The sequence below is a fragment of the Schistocerca gregaria genome, chromosome 2, assembly GCF_023897955.1.
Source record: "Schistocerca gregaria isolate iqSchGreg1 chromosome 2, iqSchGreg1.2, whole genome shotgun sequence".
Taxonomy (NCBI): domain Eukaryota; kingdom Metazoa; phylum Arthropoda; class Insecta; order Orthoptera; family Acrididae; genus Schistocerca; species Schistocerca gregaria.
Genome location: NC_064921.1, coordinates 431,304,555 through 431,319,806, shown reverse-complemented (window position 1 = coordinate 431,319,806; position 15,252 = coordinate 431,304,555). Strand labels below are relative to the sequence as shown.

The 15,252-nt window shown below is 43.8% G+C and overlaps 1 protein-coding gene across 1 annotated transcript in view; it reads right to left on the bottom strand.

The window, feature by feature from the left end:
• LOC126324558 (protein takeout-like) overlaps nt 1-14,967 on the bottom strand; it is a 67,738-nt gene extending 52,771 nt beyond the window's left edge. The window contains exon 1 of the mRNA XM_049995072.1: nt 14,867-14,967. Within this exon, the coding sequence (XP_049851029.1) occupies nt 14,867-14,936 (70 nt within the window). The 5' untranslated portion in view covers nt 14,937-14,967. The remainder of the gene's footprint in view (nt 1-14,866) is intronic.
• Nucleotides 14,968-15,252: the final 285 nt, after the last annotated feature.

Below are 15,252 nucleotides of genomic sequence, written 5' to 3'. Positions count from 1 at the left end.
ATGCGGACATACTTATAAATGGACTTGTCAGAGTGTCCTCAAAGTTTAGCTGTCAACATTCCTCACGTACATGTGAAGTACACAACATGTTTTAACTACCATCAACGAATTCAACATTCGCAACTATTGGCCAGTGCAAAATCCACCACTTATTTGTTATAATGTGAAATGCGCATTCAACAAAGCGCCTGGCTGTTGATAATTTGAAATTGTAAACTTTTTTGTGAGGCATCAAGTTCTTCGCTGGATTAGGTCTTAAGTGCTTTTCACACAGGGCAGATGCCTCGTCAGCCACAAATATAAATGGAAGAGGAGTACTATAGGATAGTTTGGAAGAAATTTCTGTTGTGGCAAATGTGATGGCTGTCCATAGATTTTTTCCCATACCACTTACTTTGAAGAAATTTGATTCTCCTTCATACCCATAGCCGATAACACCACTGAATATGAAACAGTAACTGCTATCTGCCACAGCTACTCTGACAATCGAAAAGAACTTTTTGCAGTTGCATATTTCAGTTGCCGATCCTCGTGGTTTTGTAATCATGATGTGTTTTCCGTCAATGGCTCCCACACAGTGAGAGAAATTGGTCTTAATAGCATACGTTAAATGAATTCGTAATTGCGAATTAGGACAACCATCAGCTGTAGAATGGAATGACAACACTAAAAAATTTTGTCGGATCGGGACACGAACTCAGATTTCCCGATTATTGCGAGCGGTCGCCTTACCACATTTTTTTTTTTTTTTTAAATCTCATTTTGTTCGCTTTTGTTCGTTGCATGCGCTCGGAACGGACGTGGTAAGACATGCATTTAAGTTCGTTGTTGATCTGTTAACTCAGTTTTTTTTTTTTATTACAGCGGAGCCATTTGGCTATCCGTGCACGTTTCACGGTTAGACGCAAACTTCCATATGTCGTCAACCATGCGTCTACGACGTGTACTCGTACATGCATTATGTATGTTCCAGTACAAGTCAGACGTTGTACTTGAAAGTCGCTTGCCCGGTATCGGCAGATAAATACGATATCGAATTGCCTGTGTTATTCTGATTACGATGCAAAGTTCATTTGGGGCACTGCGGCGACTACAGCCGCTATGAAATACATTACATGAATTCGCAATTGCGAATAACGACAACCTTCAGCTGTAGAATGGAATTATGACAATGTCCCGGTCCGGCACAAGTTTTTATTGTCATCAAAATCAAATGCCCCCAAGCACTATGGGACTTAACATCTGAGGTCACTAGTCCCCTGAACCCTAACTAACCTAAGGACGTCACACACGTCCATGCCCGAGGCAGGATTCGAACCTGTGACCGTAGCAGCAGCGCTGTCCCGGACTAATGCGCATAGAACCGCTCGGTCACAGCGGCCGGTCATTGTCATCATTCCATTCTGCAGCTAATGGTTGTCCCTATTCGCATTTGCTAATTCATTTAATGTATTTCGTAACGGCTGTTGTCGCCGCAGTGCCTGTTCCTTCGGACATGCATATCTAAACGAACTTTGCATCGTAATCAGAGTAACACAGGCACTTCAGTATCATATCAATCACATACTTCTGACTGATTTGCGTCCTGTCATCAGATATTGGTTGTTTCGTGAATTTTTTTCTGAGTGTCTCCCACACAGCCATACTCGTCATGAATAATGCATGTTGTCGAAGAATGACCTAGTGTAAACTTGAAGAGAAGTGAACCGAATGATTTTCTTGGTCCTAGATACCATAAAATTATTTGAAAATTATGGTCAAAGTATAATAATGCATGTAAATTTTATTTTAGTAAAGAATATATAGAAACTTTGTAAAAGCATAAGGGATAGCTATCTGAGAAATTTAAAATTTCAGGAAGGCAGAAGTGGAGATACAGTGAAGAATAGGAGGGCTTACCTATATACCAAGCAACTGACCTTTCTTACTCACGTTTTCTATTAAGAGAGTGGGTTATTAAGACATATTGAAATTTTATATTGAATTTTCAGTTAGTTTCAATCACTGCAGTTAAGAAAATACACTCCTGGAAATGGAAAAAAGAACACATTGACACCGGTGTGTCAGACCCACCATACTTGCTCCGGACACTGCGAGAGGGCTGTACAAGCAATGATCATACGCACGGCACAGCGGACACACCAGGAACCGCGGTGTTGGCCGTCGAATGGCGCTAGCTGCGCAGCATTTGTGCACCGCTGCCGTCAGTGTCAGCCAGTTTGCCGTGGCATACGGAGCTCCATCGCAGTCTTTAACACTGGTAGCATGCCGCGACAGCGTGGACGTGAACCGTATGTGCAGTTGACGGACTTTGAGCGAGGGCGTATAGTGGGCATGCGGGAGGCCGGGTGGACGTACCGCCGAATTGCTCAACACGTGGGGCGTGAGGTCTCCACAGTACATCGATGTTGTCGCCAGTGGTCGGCGGACGGTGCACGTGCTCGTCGACCTGGGACCGGACCGCAGCGACGCACGGATGCACGCCAAGACCGTAGGATCCTACGCAGTGCCGTAGGGGACCGCACCGCCACTTCTCAGCAAATTAGGAACACTGTTGCTCCTGGGGTATCGGCGAGGACCATTCGCAACCGTCTCCATGAAGCTGGGCTACGGTCCCGCACACCGTTAGGCCGTCTTCCGCTCACGCCCCATCATCGTGCAGCCCGCCTCCAGTGGTGTCGCGACAGGCGTGAATGGAGGGACGAATGGAGACGTGTCGTCTTCAGCGATGAGGGTCGCTTCTGCCTTGGTGCCAATGATGGTCGTATGCGTGTTTGGCGCCGTGCAGGTGAGCGCCACAATCAGGACTGCATACGACCGAGGCACACAGGGCCTACACCCGGCATCATGGTGTGGGGAGCGATCTCCTACACTGGCCGTACACCTCTGGTGATCGTCGAGGGGACACTGAATAGTGCACGGTACATCCAAACCGTCATCGAACCCATCGTTCTACCATTCCTAGACCGGCAAGGGAACTTGCTGTTCCAACAGGACAATGCACGTCCACATGTATCCCGTGCCACCCAACGTGCTCTAGAAGGTGTAAGTCAACTACCCTGGCCAGCAAGATCTCCGGATCTGTCCCCCATTGAGCATGTTTGGGACTGGATGAAGCGTCGTCTCACGCGGTCTGCACGTCCAGCACGAACGCTGGTCCAACTGAGGCGCCAGGTGGAAATAGCATGGCAAACCGTTCCACAGGACTACATCCAGCATCTCTACGATCGTCTCCATGGGAGAATAGCAGCCTGCATTGCTGCGAAAGGTGGATATACACTGTACTAGTGCCGACATTGTGCATGCTCTGTTGCCTGTGTCTATGTGCTGTGGTTCTGTCAGTGTGATCATGTGATGTATCTGACCCCAGGAATGTGTCAATAAAGTTTCCCCTTCCTGGGACAATGAATTCACGGTGTTCTTATTTCAATTTCCAGGAGTGTATATTTGCAGGTCAACAAGAATCAGTGAAGAGTCAGTTCCAATGGTTGACGAAACTTCGCTGTTGCCAAATGTTTCAGCTGCATCTTTGTATGTGCATGTTTGGAAGCCCCTGGCACGTATACTGGGCCGTCTAATTGCTCTGAAAGACCTACAGTCGCTGGAATTCCTGCCAAATTTTTTCCAGGTCAAATCTCGCAAGGAGAAACTCACGTGGTGCCGTAGGGTTTCTCAAACTTCGATGTTGTCTGCAGTTGCAGCGGTGGACTTTAATCCGTCATTGTTCAGACAGTTTCCACGAAATCGTATATACCATTGCTCAACGGTGTTTTTATGTCGGTACACCATATCTTCCGCATTACTCAGTCAAAATGATTGACCCATCATTTTCAAGATTTCGTTCACCACTAACGATGAAAAATACACAAGTAGTTTAAAGTAATTGGTTTTGTTAAAAATTGTATTTCGAATGCGTTGTGACTTTTTGCTGTCGTCTGCATGTTCTGTTCTCCTGTCAATACAGCTGACAAATATTGACATCAACTGAAGCTGCCAAACTCCGTACTGATCGTTGCACAACACACAACAGAAGCCTACAGCATTGAAGAAGAACATATGAACGGAAAGATAGCTTAAGAGAAGCTAAACGAAGAACAGAAGGCAATACCTGTGGAAGTCTTGGATTAAGTAAGAAATAAATTTCCCAGCTGTTACCTCACCGACGGATCGGGAGGCTTTGGTAAAACGTCTGTTTTTGTCACATTTTTGGAGGTGAAAACACTGCTGTTTTAACAACAGACATTGCTGCCCATTCTCTATCAGAGGGACACATATCACATCCGATTTTCAGACTGTCTGTACCCATCTTAAGACGTCGGTCTCATGAATTCACACTCACAGCATAGATGCACAACTTGTCCGTGACTGTGATCTCATCATTTGTGACGAGATTTCAGTGGCTCCCAAAGACGCGCTAAGCGCTGTCGACCGAATTTTAAGAGACATCATTAACAATAATCTCCCTTATGGAGGCAAAATAATTCTTTTTGGAGGACATTTCCGTCAAGTATTAGTGGTCGTTAGGCATGCCAATAGCAGAGCCATTGACGAAACTATAATTAAACGACCACCCTTACGGTCTAATGTCAAAATTCTTGAGTCAAAATACGAGAGCAAATGGTAATTCGTTGAGTCATCATTTGTGTCCGCTGACAGGACACGGGGAACAATGTCTGTCCAGGCTACTTACTATTAAAACAACAATGTTTTCAATTCGTAAAATGGGACACGAAGTCGTGCAGACAAATGTTTTATCTGAGTCTTCCGGTCCATCATTGAGACAACTGTTGAGAAACTTATTTATTACTGAATGTAAGACTTCCTCATCTACTGCCTACTGTTTTCGTTTAACTTCTCGGAGCTGTCTTGCCGTTCGTTGTTCTTCTTCTACGTTGTAGACTTGTGTTGTGTGTCGTGCATTCGTTCTCTGGCTGGTTGTTTTGGAAACAGTTGAGAGCACACTTCATGCGAACAGTCTAACAATAGTGTCAGACACACCAGGAGCCCCACTTTAGCCAGCCGGCCGAGGTGGCTGCGCGGTTCTAGTCGCTTCAGTCCGGAACCGCGCTGCTGCTACAGTCGCAGGTTCGAAGCCTGCCTCGGGCATGGATGCGTGTGGTGTCTTTAGGTTAGTTAGGTTTATGTAGTTCTAAGTCTAGGAGACTGATGACCTCAGATGTGGTGTGTGTTTGTGTGTGTGTGGGGCGCGGGCGGGGGGGGGGGGGGGGGGGGAGGGGGAGAAAGTAATTATAATATGTACACCTATAGAATAGTTAGTCGTAACTGTCAAGATCTCTGAAATGCAATTAGGGTAGTAAATTCAACTAAGATGTCCAATCAATATCTGTATAGTTCCTGATGTATGCCAGTGGTAACTATTCGACGGCCAGTTTCTGTTGTTTGTTGTTGTTGTGGTCTTCAGTCCTGAGACTGGTTTGATGCAGCTCTCCATGCTACTCTATCCTGTGCAAGCTTCTTCATCTCCCAGTACCTACTGCAACCTACATCCTTCTGAATCTGCTTAGTGTACTCATCTCTCGGTCTCCCTCTACGATTTTTACCCTCCACACTGCCCTCCAATGCTAAATTTGTGATCCCTTGATGCCTCAAAACATGTCCTACCAACCGATCCCTTCTTCTAGTCAAGTTGTGCCACAAACTTCTCTTCTCCCCAATCCTATTCAATACCTCCTCATTAGTTACGTGATCTATCCACCTTATCTTCAGTATTCTTCTGTAGCACCACATTTCGAAAGCTTCTATTCTCTTCTTGTCCAAACTAGTTATCGTCCATGTTTCACTTCCATACATGGCTACACTCCAAACAAATATTTTCAGAAATGACTTCCTGACACTTAAATCTATATTCGATGTTAACAAATTTCTCTTCTTCAGAAACGCTTTCCTTGCCATTGCCAGTCTACATTTTATATCCTCTCTACTTCGACCATCATCAGTTATTTTGCTCCCCAAATAGCAAAACTCCTTTACTACTTTAAGTGTCTCATTTCCTAATCTAATTCCCTCAGCATCACCCGATTTAATTGGACTACATTCCATTATCCTCATTTTGCTTTTGTTAATGTTCATCTTATATCCTCCTTTCAAGACACTGTCCATTCCGTTCAACTGCTCTTCCAAGTCCTTTGCCGTCTGTGACAGAATTAGAATGTCATCGGCGAACCTCAAAGTTTTTACTTCGTCTCCATGAATTTTAATACCTACTCCAAATTTTTCTTTTGTTTCCTTTACTGCTTGCTCAATATACAGATTGAATAACATCGGGGAGAGGCTACAACCCTGTCTCACTCCTTTCCCAACCACTGCTTCCCTTTCATGCCCCTCGACTCTTATGACTGCCATCTGGTTTCTGTACAAATTGTAAATAGCCTTTCGCTCCCTGTATTTTACCCCTGCCACCTTTAGAATTTGAAAAAGAGTATTCCAGTCAACATTGTCAAAAGCTTTCTCTAAGTCTACAAATGCTAGAAACGTAGGTTTGCCTTTTCTTAATCTTTCTTCTAAGATAAGTCGTAAGGTCAGTATTGCCTCACGTGTTCCAACATTTCGACGGAATCTGTACAGAAACGAAATCTCTACGTCTGACCTCTGTTGCAACGCCAGTCCCAGAACAGGCCAAGGCGACGGAGACCACTAAGCCAATTGTGGACTGTTGCTGTATTCTGCTAGCCGCGCTATCGAGAAGAAGGACACCACGTGATGACTCTCCTGCTGTTTTTGGCTTCGCTTTTGCTCCTTATGTGGAACTTACTATTGTGAACTGCATGCGATGGGTAGAGGACAAAAATCTGTTTTGCTTCTAACATTGTAAAATAGTAATATGCTTAAATAATAGAAATGACATCCTGCCGACTTAAGGCCTGACCACCTCGCAGTTAAGGTTAGATGACTATGAAGCACTATGAAGCAAAGTGGTCGCGAGAAACGGTGTCGACTTCTGGATCGGCCAGAACAAATGAGAACTGTGAATGAATGCTATCGAGCAGCTAGAACATCGTAAAAAGTGATGTGCCATTGACTACATAGTGTTAAAACTAAACCGAGTGCAACGGTAATTACTCGACATGCACTGGTAGTCGACTGCGCACAGCACTACATTGCAATATTTGGGAGGCGAGCGACGTCGTCCGCCATGGTCGGACGGTAGCACTCTCGCTTCCCCCGCCCGGCTTCCCGGGTTCGATTCCCGGAGGGGTCAGGGTTTTTGTCTGCCTCGTGATGACTGGGTGTTGTGTGATGTCCTTACGTTAGTTAGGTTTAAGTAGTTCTAAGTTCTAGGGCACTGGTGACCATATATGTTAAGTCCCATAGTGCTCAGAGCCATTTGAACAATTTTTTTTTTTGCGACATCCAGTTCGTATCCGCGTGCTCAACTATAGACTGTTGGTCTGTCAACGCCATAGGCCGGGAGATAGTTTTAGGTGGTTTTTCGCAACTGGTTTCTCGTGTACGCTTCAGGAAAACAATGCACAAACAGTTAAAACTCGAAACCACGCAGAAGAGAGTTTACAAGACTTACAAACAAATGGTGTAGCCAAGGTTATCCATCGACTGACGTAGAGTCAAGTTGGGTATGAACTACTGAAATGAATGCTAGATGAAAAGGGAGAATACGATAAAAGGTTCTTCGGGTATTAAACCTGTGAGGCGGGATAACGTCAAAGAAGGCAAAAAGAAGTAACAAGTTTCATATGGGATTTGTTTTTCGTCATAGGCGTCAACTGTAGAAGTGGGTGAAAAAAAACGTACACTAACTGCATTAGTTTTCGCTCGCTTCCAAGCAACTCACATACAGAGTTCAGATGCATGGTAATTTCTGCGTCAGCTGGCTCGAAGCTATGTCCTGATGGAGGCCAACTGCTTTTGCACTTGTCAGCCTTAACCTATTTCGCTTGCACACCGATCACCGATGACGGCTAATTTCCGCGTAGCAGCAGACTTTTCTATCCGACTAAAGGCACGCAACTAGGAAAGCCACAAGAACGATGAAGTTTAATCACACAATGCTGGCTTCCAGAGCTGGTATTTGCGTCATTGGTGGTGTTCGTTTTAGGCGCCGTGTTATTAGGCCGTGTTCCAACCAACATGCCTGAAACAAACACCAACAAAAAGCTTGAAGTTGGTAACCACTGAAAATGTAAGTAACGGATTCTGCAAAGGTCGCAAAATACTCTCATTTGAAATTTTTAATTTTAGCTGTTAGCCAATCAACGCTTTTGTTGATAGTTTTGTTTTATCAAAATAACACACTAGCTAAGGCAGAAAACAACGCTGAAGATTCACGTCCCCATCACGGCAATGTTGTTAGAGACTGATAACATCTTGGAGAGGACAAAGATGGGAAACCATCATGGCATTCGCTTTAAGCAGTTTATGGAATTCAGGTCAACGGAAAGATAAATCTGAATGGCCGGAATGGGATTTGAATCCCGCTCCTCCCGAATAGGGGTACCGAGCCATAGTCACTGTGCTAACTTCTTCAGTATCAGCAGAAACCATAGGAGTCAATTCGTTTCTCACCACTGATTATTCCCATGATTTTTCTTCACGTTTTTTTATTCCTGTCCCCTAACTTGGTATTTAGTGGGGAGAAATTTCATCAAATGAGGAGAGAATAGCATCGTGTGGCGGGAGTTTCAAATTGATAATCATAACTTTACATGAACGAAATTTCATGGATTTTCTTATTTTATCTATTTTTTTCTGGTCGTGTAATTGATGGTCACTTCTTGGGCCGCATTAATACTTGGTGTAGGCCCCCGTTTTCAGAGCCTGCCGAAACCTACTTCTCCGATGGAACGAAAAACAGGTAATCCCTCTGGACGAATGGACGTTTGAGAGAGACTACACTGAAAAATAAATAGTTTAAAAATAATTGCTTATTGTGGCTTTACGATAGTTGCTACTGTACTCTAATATCCCTGAGTCGCTTTTACTCAGTTAACGTTCAGTGTACCGTCAGCTAAGTTAAATTCAGCTACTTTGATTTTTCCAGTAAAAACTTGATTAATGCGCTTTCAAAAGACAGTTAGCAATATCAGTGGAGCGCCCGTAACTGGTGCAGTACATAAACGATTTATTTGTTAGATCACTTGCATTATGTGTCGTACAAATATGGAAGAACTCAGCTCCATGCTATTTAATGAAATTTATTCTTATTGTAGGTCACATGTTGTAATTTCAGTCCCTTCTCTGATCTCCCGAAATAAATAACAAAAGAGTGAAATGTATTTTCCTAGTCTTTGCAGGAGGTATGCTTGGCGGATAAATATTTGGTTTGCAGGCGGATAATAAATAACGTATTACCACAACGACGGGTATGTCTCGTTGGCACAACAATTAAATGACGTAAAAAGTACATGACGATGACGAAAAGTGTCACACGTATATTAATTACAATGAGACACTTTATCACACGCTGTGACAAAGCGACCTTCGAATATTCTGACGACCATCTGTGCCTTCCATCATGCCATTAACAGCTCACTGGAAAAAATGTCAAAACGATGACTTCTGTGAAATGCTGAAAGTTAGGATGAAATGCACAAAAATTACACTTCAAGCGAGTTATACTGGACAGTGAAGACGTGAAAAAGGAACAACAATATAAAAGGTTTGCAATAACAGCCATTCCATGAACTGATTTTATATAATGTTTAATCATTTGGAGAGTATAGCATATTGACGGAATGGACAATGACAGAATCCCAGAGACTTTGCAAAAGGCTAAGCCTGAACGACAACGGAATATGAAGGCTCCTCGTAATATGAGAGGATAATTTCTCTTCCGTAACGAAGAGCCCTTTCCGCCTGTGACAATGATGTTGGTGGTGGTGGTGAGGGTGACGATAGGGTTAGTGAATGAGTCAGATACCGTATCATAAATTCAAATCCCCCTTGGGCAGAATATCACAAAGATGCTTTCGAGAGGTTTGCTTATGTTAATACGTTCTGCCCTGTACCGCACTGCCCAACACTCAGTTCAGTTAGTAACCGGAACGAGAACCTTTCACGAGCAGAACGTAGCACGTTATTTTAGATGTGTGCTCCAGGTAAGTGTGGCTATGTCGCTACTGTTAATGTTCCTAATGAACTATATTTTCGGAAATGCCACTATACATTAATTTGAGTTCTTTACCGTCACTAAAAGTTCTGGATTCATACTCGAGGCGGTAAGAATAGTCAAAAACCTGCGAGTGATAATGTGAAATGAACCCTTTAGATAGGTTCAGTTGCACGTAAAGCAAGCCTCTCCGATTTATTACACGGAAACTGCAGTTCGGCTGTGTCGTACATTGTTTAAAAGACATTTTTACAGCTATACTGAAATACTGCCTAATGTGTGCGATTGATGTCAGGGCATTGAGCCTGTAAGTTGAAAAATAGGAAATGACAGTTATTCAAAAGAAGATGCTTAATATCTCTTAGAAATCTACTAGCAAAATTCCAAGAATCAAGACCCTTTGCTTCTCTACGTAGAGAGCGTGAAAATAACAGATACTTTATTGTGCCCACAAACCCACATAAGAAATCATCTTGATGAATGTTGAAGTTCTTGTGTTACTCCGTGTTCCTCAACTAAATTAGTATTTTGTAACGGCGTCTTGGCCAACACATAAGGCGAGACGTTGTTCTCTCTTTTAGTTACCGAGACGTGATTCGACACCTATGTTCCGTCTTTCGTGGCTCTCAGTACGCCAATCTCAGCTACGCCAATTAGAAAAGAAGAACTACAATAAAAATAGATGCAAAATACTACACTTCACACGCACTCATGACACTTACACAGAGGACACAGAAAGACACTTGATACTTCATAACAGGTCGGAGGAGGGCAACAGTTTCCACCTCTACCAGCAGATTGCCCAGGACGACGATGTAGGATTCTTGCATTTGCTCCCCTGAGCTTATTTCCTGGAAGTACGAGATCACTTTGACCATTGATTTAACTGTATAGAATCTTGCTGCAAAATTTTATGATTCAACGAACTGATGATAGAAAAAAGCAAAGAACTGCATTCATTAAGGCATACAGCGAGAGTTATTAACATCGCAATGAACAGCTTCATTAAAAAAAAAGAGTAAAGTGTTGAGGGTCAAATTTGCGTAAAAGTCAGTATTTCAGTCTTAAAAATAGCAAAATGGTTCAAATGGCTCTGAGCACTATGGGACTTTACTTCTGAGGTCATCAGTCCCCTAGAACTTAGAACTACTTAAACCTAACTAACCTAAGGACATCACACACATGCATGCCCGAGGGAGGATTCGACCCTGCGACCGTAGCAGCAATGCGGTTCCGGATTGAAGCGCCTAGAACCGCACGGTCACTACGGCAGGCTCGTACCGGTTTCACCCTCTCCTTTCTCTAATCATCACACAACGCATACACCCATTACAGTCGTCTACATGTCTCGGATACACTTAACACACAAATCTCACACTTCGCGAAGGAAAAGTGCCAGTGCACACGAAGGATAAAAAAAAACCTTACCAATTAGGAGACTCAACTTGTCGTTCGGAGTCTTCCAACATATCGTGCGATACGCCATTACATTTTACATTCACATCGGGTGTACATCGAAAAATTCAGCAGAATAGGCCCACAAAAAATAGTTATATCTATGTGTTTTACGAGAGCCCACAAATACGTTTTTTATTTCCAATTTTTGTGGTACGACCGCAAGGGCTGAGCCTACATAGCCTACGTGTAAAACGTCATTATCAGATCGGACATTTGGTGCGCAAAAAGGCCTACACTGGAGTACCAGAGAACGAGAATTGTCTCTGGTGCAAACGGTACGCCGTGACCGAGCGGTTCTAGGCGCTTCAGTCCGGAACCGCGCTGCTGCTACGGTCGCAGGTATGAATCTTGCCTCGGGCATGGATGCGTGTGATGTCCTTAGGTTAGTTAGGTTTAAGTAGTTCTAAGTCTAGGGGACTGATGACCTCAGATGTTAAGTCCATAGTGCTTAGAGCCATTTGAACCGTTTGCAAACGGTAGGCGAGCGCTAGCGAACTGCATTCTGTCGCACTGGGTCGCACACACTGGTGCTAGCTCGTCTTCTGCTGGCTGTTTGTCTTTCAGCGAACCGTCGTAGGAAGTTCGCGTCCTCTCACCTGCTATCTTGATTGCGAACTACTTTTGCTGCTGATGTGAACTGCGTGAGGAACGCAGAGAATATGGTGCTGGTGATATTAGAATATACGCCTCATGTCATCGGTGCTTGTCGATTCCGAGACCCGGAGAACAAACGCTGAAGGAAAAGAAGTATGATCGGTAAAAGATTGCCGTAGTACTCAAAAGTATAAATGGGGACTCGAAAAGAAAGATAAATTTGGAAATGACCGAATAATCACAAACTTTGGATTCCTTTTTATCGAAAAGGAACAACACAACGAATTTCCTTGAAAGTAGAAAAATATGTATCTAATATTCTGACTGAAATTAAAAATATAGTAAAGACCTGAACACCCTCGTTGCCTATGTTCGTTGCAACTGCAATTACATGGCTGATGTATTGATGTTATGTTAGAGATTTTTTAAATGTAATAACCGAGTAAATAAAAATATTTTTCTCGTGATCAGGCGCTAGCAAACTATATAGGAGACTTCATCTAGTAACTTATGCCACAGGTTGTATGCATAAAACACATTTTATTAATCGTGTTTTATTACCATACTATTCCTAGTACGTACTTCAATAAAACGGTATAATTGCTTCGCATATGTCACTACAGATACCACCAGCTAACAATTATTTAAATACATAACATGTATTAACGTAAATTAAAAACTCAAATAGACAGAATCAATGTATCACAATAATGTTTATTTTATAGTCTGCTATAAATCGGTTTCCGGCTTCGTTGATTAAGTTGTCTGAGTATCGCCTTGAAAGCCGGTTCATAACGAAATATAAAACAAATATTACTGTGGAACATTGATATTATGCACTTAGGTTTTTAATATGTAAATATTTTTCCAAGTACCGACGGAATATTCCTAAATACAAACTGAAATATTCCCAGTTGCTAATAAATAGACTGTAAATAATAGATTTTCTGCAGGTCGTCGGAAATTAGTGTACTGCTTTTAAATTTCATCTTCAGTTGTTATGAGAAGCCAGCGGGAAGCGTCAGCCGAAGTATGTGCGATGTTTTGGATTAATTTTATAAAGGACTGGAGCTGCAATTATGTTGTCAAGTACACTAGCTCTATGCATTGCAGGCTTACGTACCTATCCAGACACATATTTTTTTGTTTTCCTGCACCATTTACCTTCAATGAAATTTTCACTCTGCAGCGGAGTGTGCTTCATTTGGTCTGGACGGACGTCACATGAGATTCGTTCAAATTGATCGTTGATTATTTTACTTAGTTATTTATTACAGAGGAAAAATGGCCCGCTGACCGAACACGCTACCGGCTTAGCCACAGCCTGTGGAATGTTTCCAGAATGAAATTTTCACTCTTCAGCGGAGTGTCCGTTGAGGGGAGAGCTTCAGTGAAGTTTGTAAGGTAGGAGACGAGCTACTGGCGGGTGTAAGGCTGTGAGGACGGGTCATAAGTCGCGCATGGGTTGCTCAATAGGTAGAGTACTTTCTCGCGAAAGGCAAAGGTCCCGAGTTCAAGTCACTGAGCTACCGAAGCACGAGTGCCGACCCGTCCTCACAGCTTTACACTACCAGTACCTCTCTCCTACCTTCCAGACTTCACAGAACCTCTCCTGCGAACCTTGCAGAACTCTATTGGTAGAAAGCATATTGCGGAGACATGGCTTAGCCATAGCCTGAGGAATGTTTCCAGAATTGAATTTTCGCTCTACAGCGAAGTGTGCGTTGAGAGGAGAGCTTCAATGAAGTTTGGAAGGTAGGAGACCAGGTACTGGCGGATGTAGAGCTGTGAGGACGGGTCCTCAGTCGTGCTAGGGTAGCTCAGATGGTAGAGAACTTGCTCGCGAAAGGCGAAGGTCCCGAGTTCGAGTCTCGGTCCGGCACACCGTTTTAAATTGCCACAAAGTTCCACCATTTAGTTTGCTTCGTCAAAAACAGTACCCAACCATAAAAAATAATTATATCTGAATATCTAAGCTTTTCATCGCCGTTCTAACTATACATATAGTGTTGAAACCTGCGGGACGATTGTTGGTCCCCTAAAAACCGTAACGCAGCTGTCGTAGTGCTGCCACAATATGCTCGTTCTCTTCAATTATTTCCGGTGTAAATTCTAGTTCACAGCTAGAAGAGAATTGTAGTGACCACTGCCAACATGTCTCTGAATCGTCAATGATATAGTTGAAAAATTAGTTATTTCTAAAAATGAAAGCACTACCCGGTTTCAGAACGTATGTCCTGTCTCCATTTGCATATTAAATTGTGAGGTTACGAAGGATACATAACTAAGGTTAAATAGGTTAAAATATGTTAAAATAGTGCATCCTTTGTGCACGACATGCAAGAGAATATCCTCTTCAATTCTAGGTCTGCCAGAAAGCCTCTTGCAGAGGTGGACAACGGTCGAGGCTTAGGGGCGCGCCACACAAGGAGTTGCATGGAGGCCGAGGCGCGGTCTCCCGAATACAGTGCTTCACAAGACACCCATTCGGCCAGCACGAATCACATCCCAAAGTTGAAATTCCGAACAGAGCGGCTGCGTGCCCGTAACGTTAGCGGGTGGACTGCTCAAGCCATCTGACGATCTAAATTTAGATTAATGAACCCGCCAACAACTGGTCTAAGAAGCCACAAACTGTCATCCGCTGCAGTCGTGTGTCTGCCAGTTTCCTACATCCTCGTGTGAACGAGACGCACAGCCCGGGACGGCCGCAGGTGCTGCGGTACTCACGCAGGTGTGCGGCGCGGGCTGCGCAGGCGACCGCGGCGGCTGCGGCGAGCAGGGTCCAGGCGCGGGCCATGCTGGAGAGCTTCTGGAGACCGCAGGTGCTGACTGCTGGCTGCCAAGGCCGCGCGCCGCCTTTTATAGCGCCGCCTTACGTAAAACCTCACGTACCTCCCTCCTCGTCGTCTGACAGCCTCTGCGTCAACCTCTCTTCTCGGAAACACCACCTTTACCCATATTTTTTTCACCAATACCTTCAAAATGTTTGCTTCCATCACGTTGCAGCTCAACAGACTTTCAGTACCGAAATTTCAGGGAAACTAGTTCCCATTAACCGACAGACATGTCCGACGATACACCACACTTCTCCCACTGACGTAATTATTAATCCT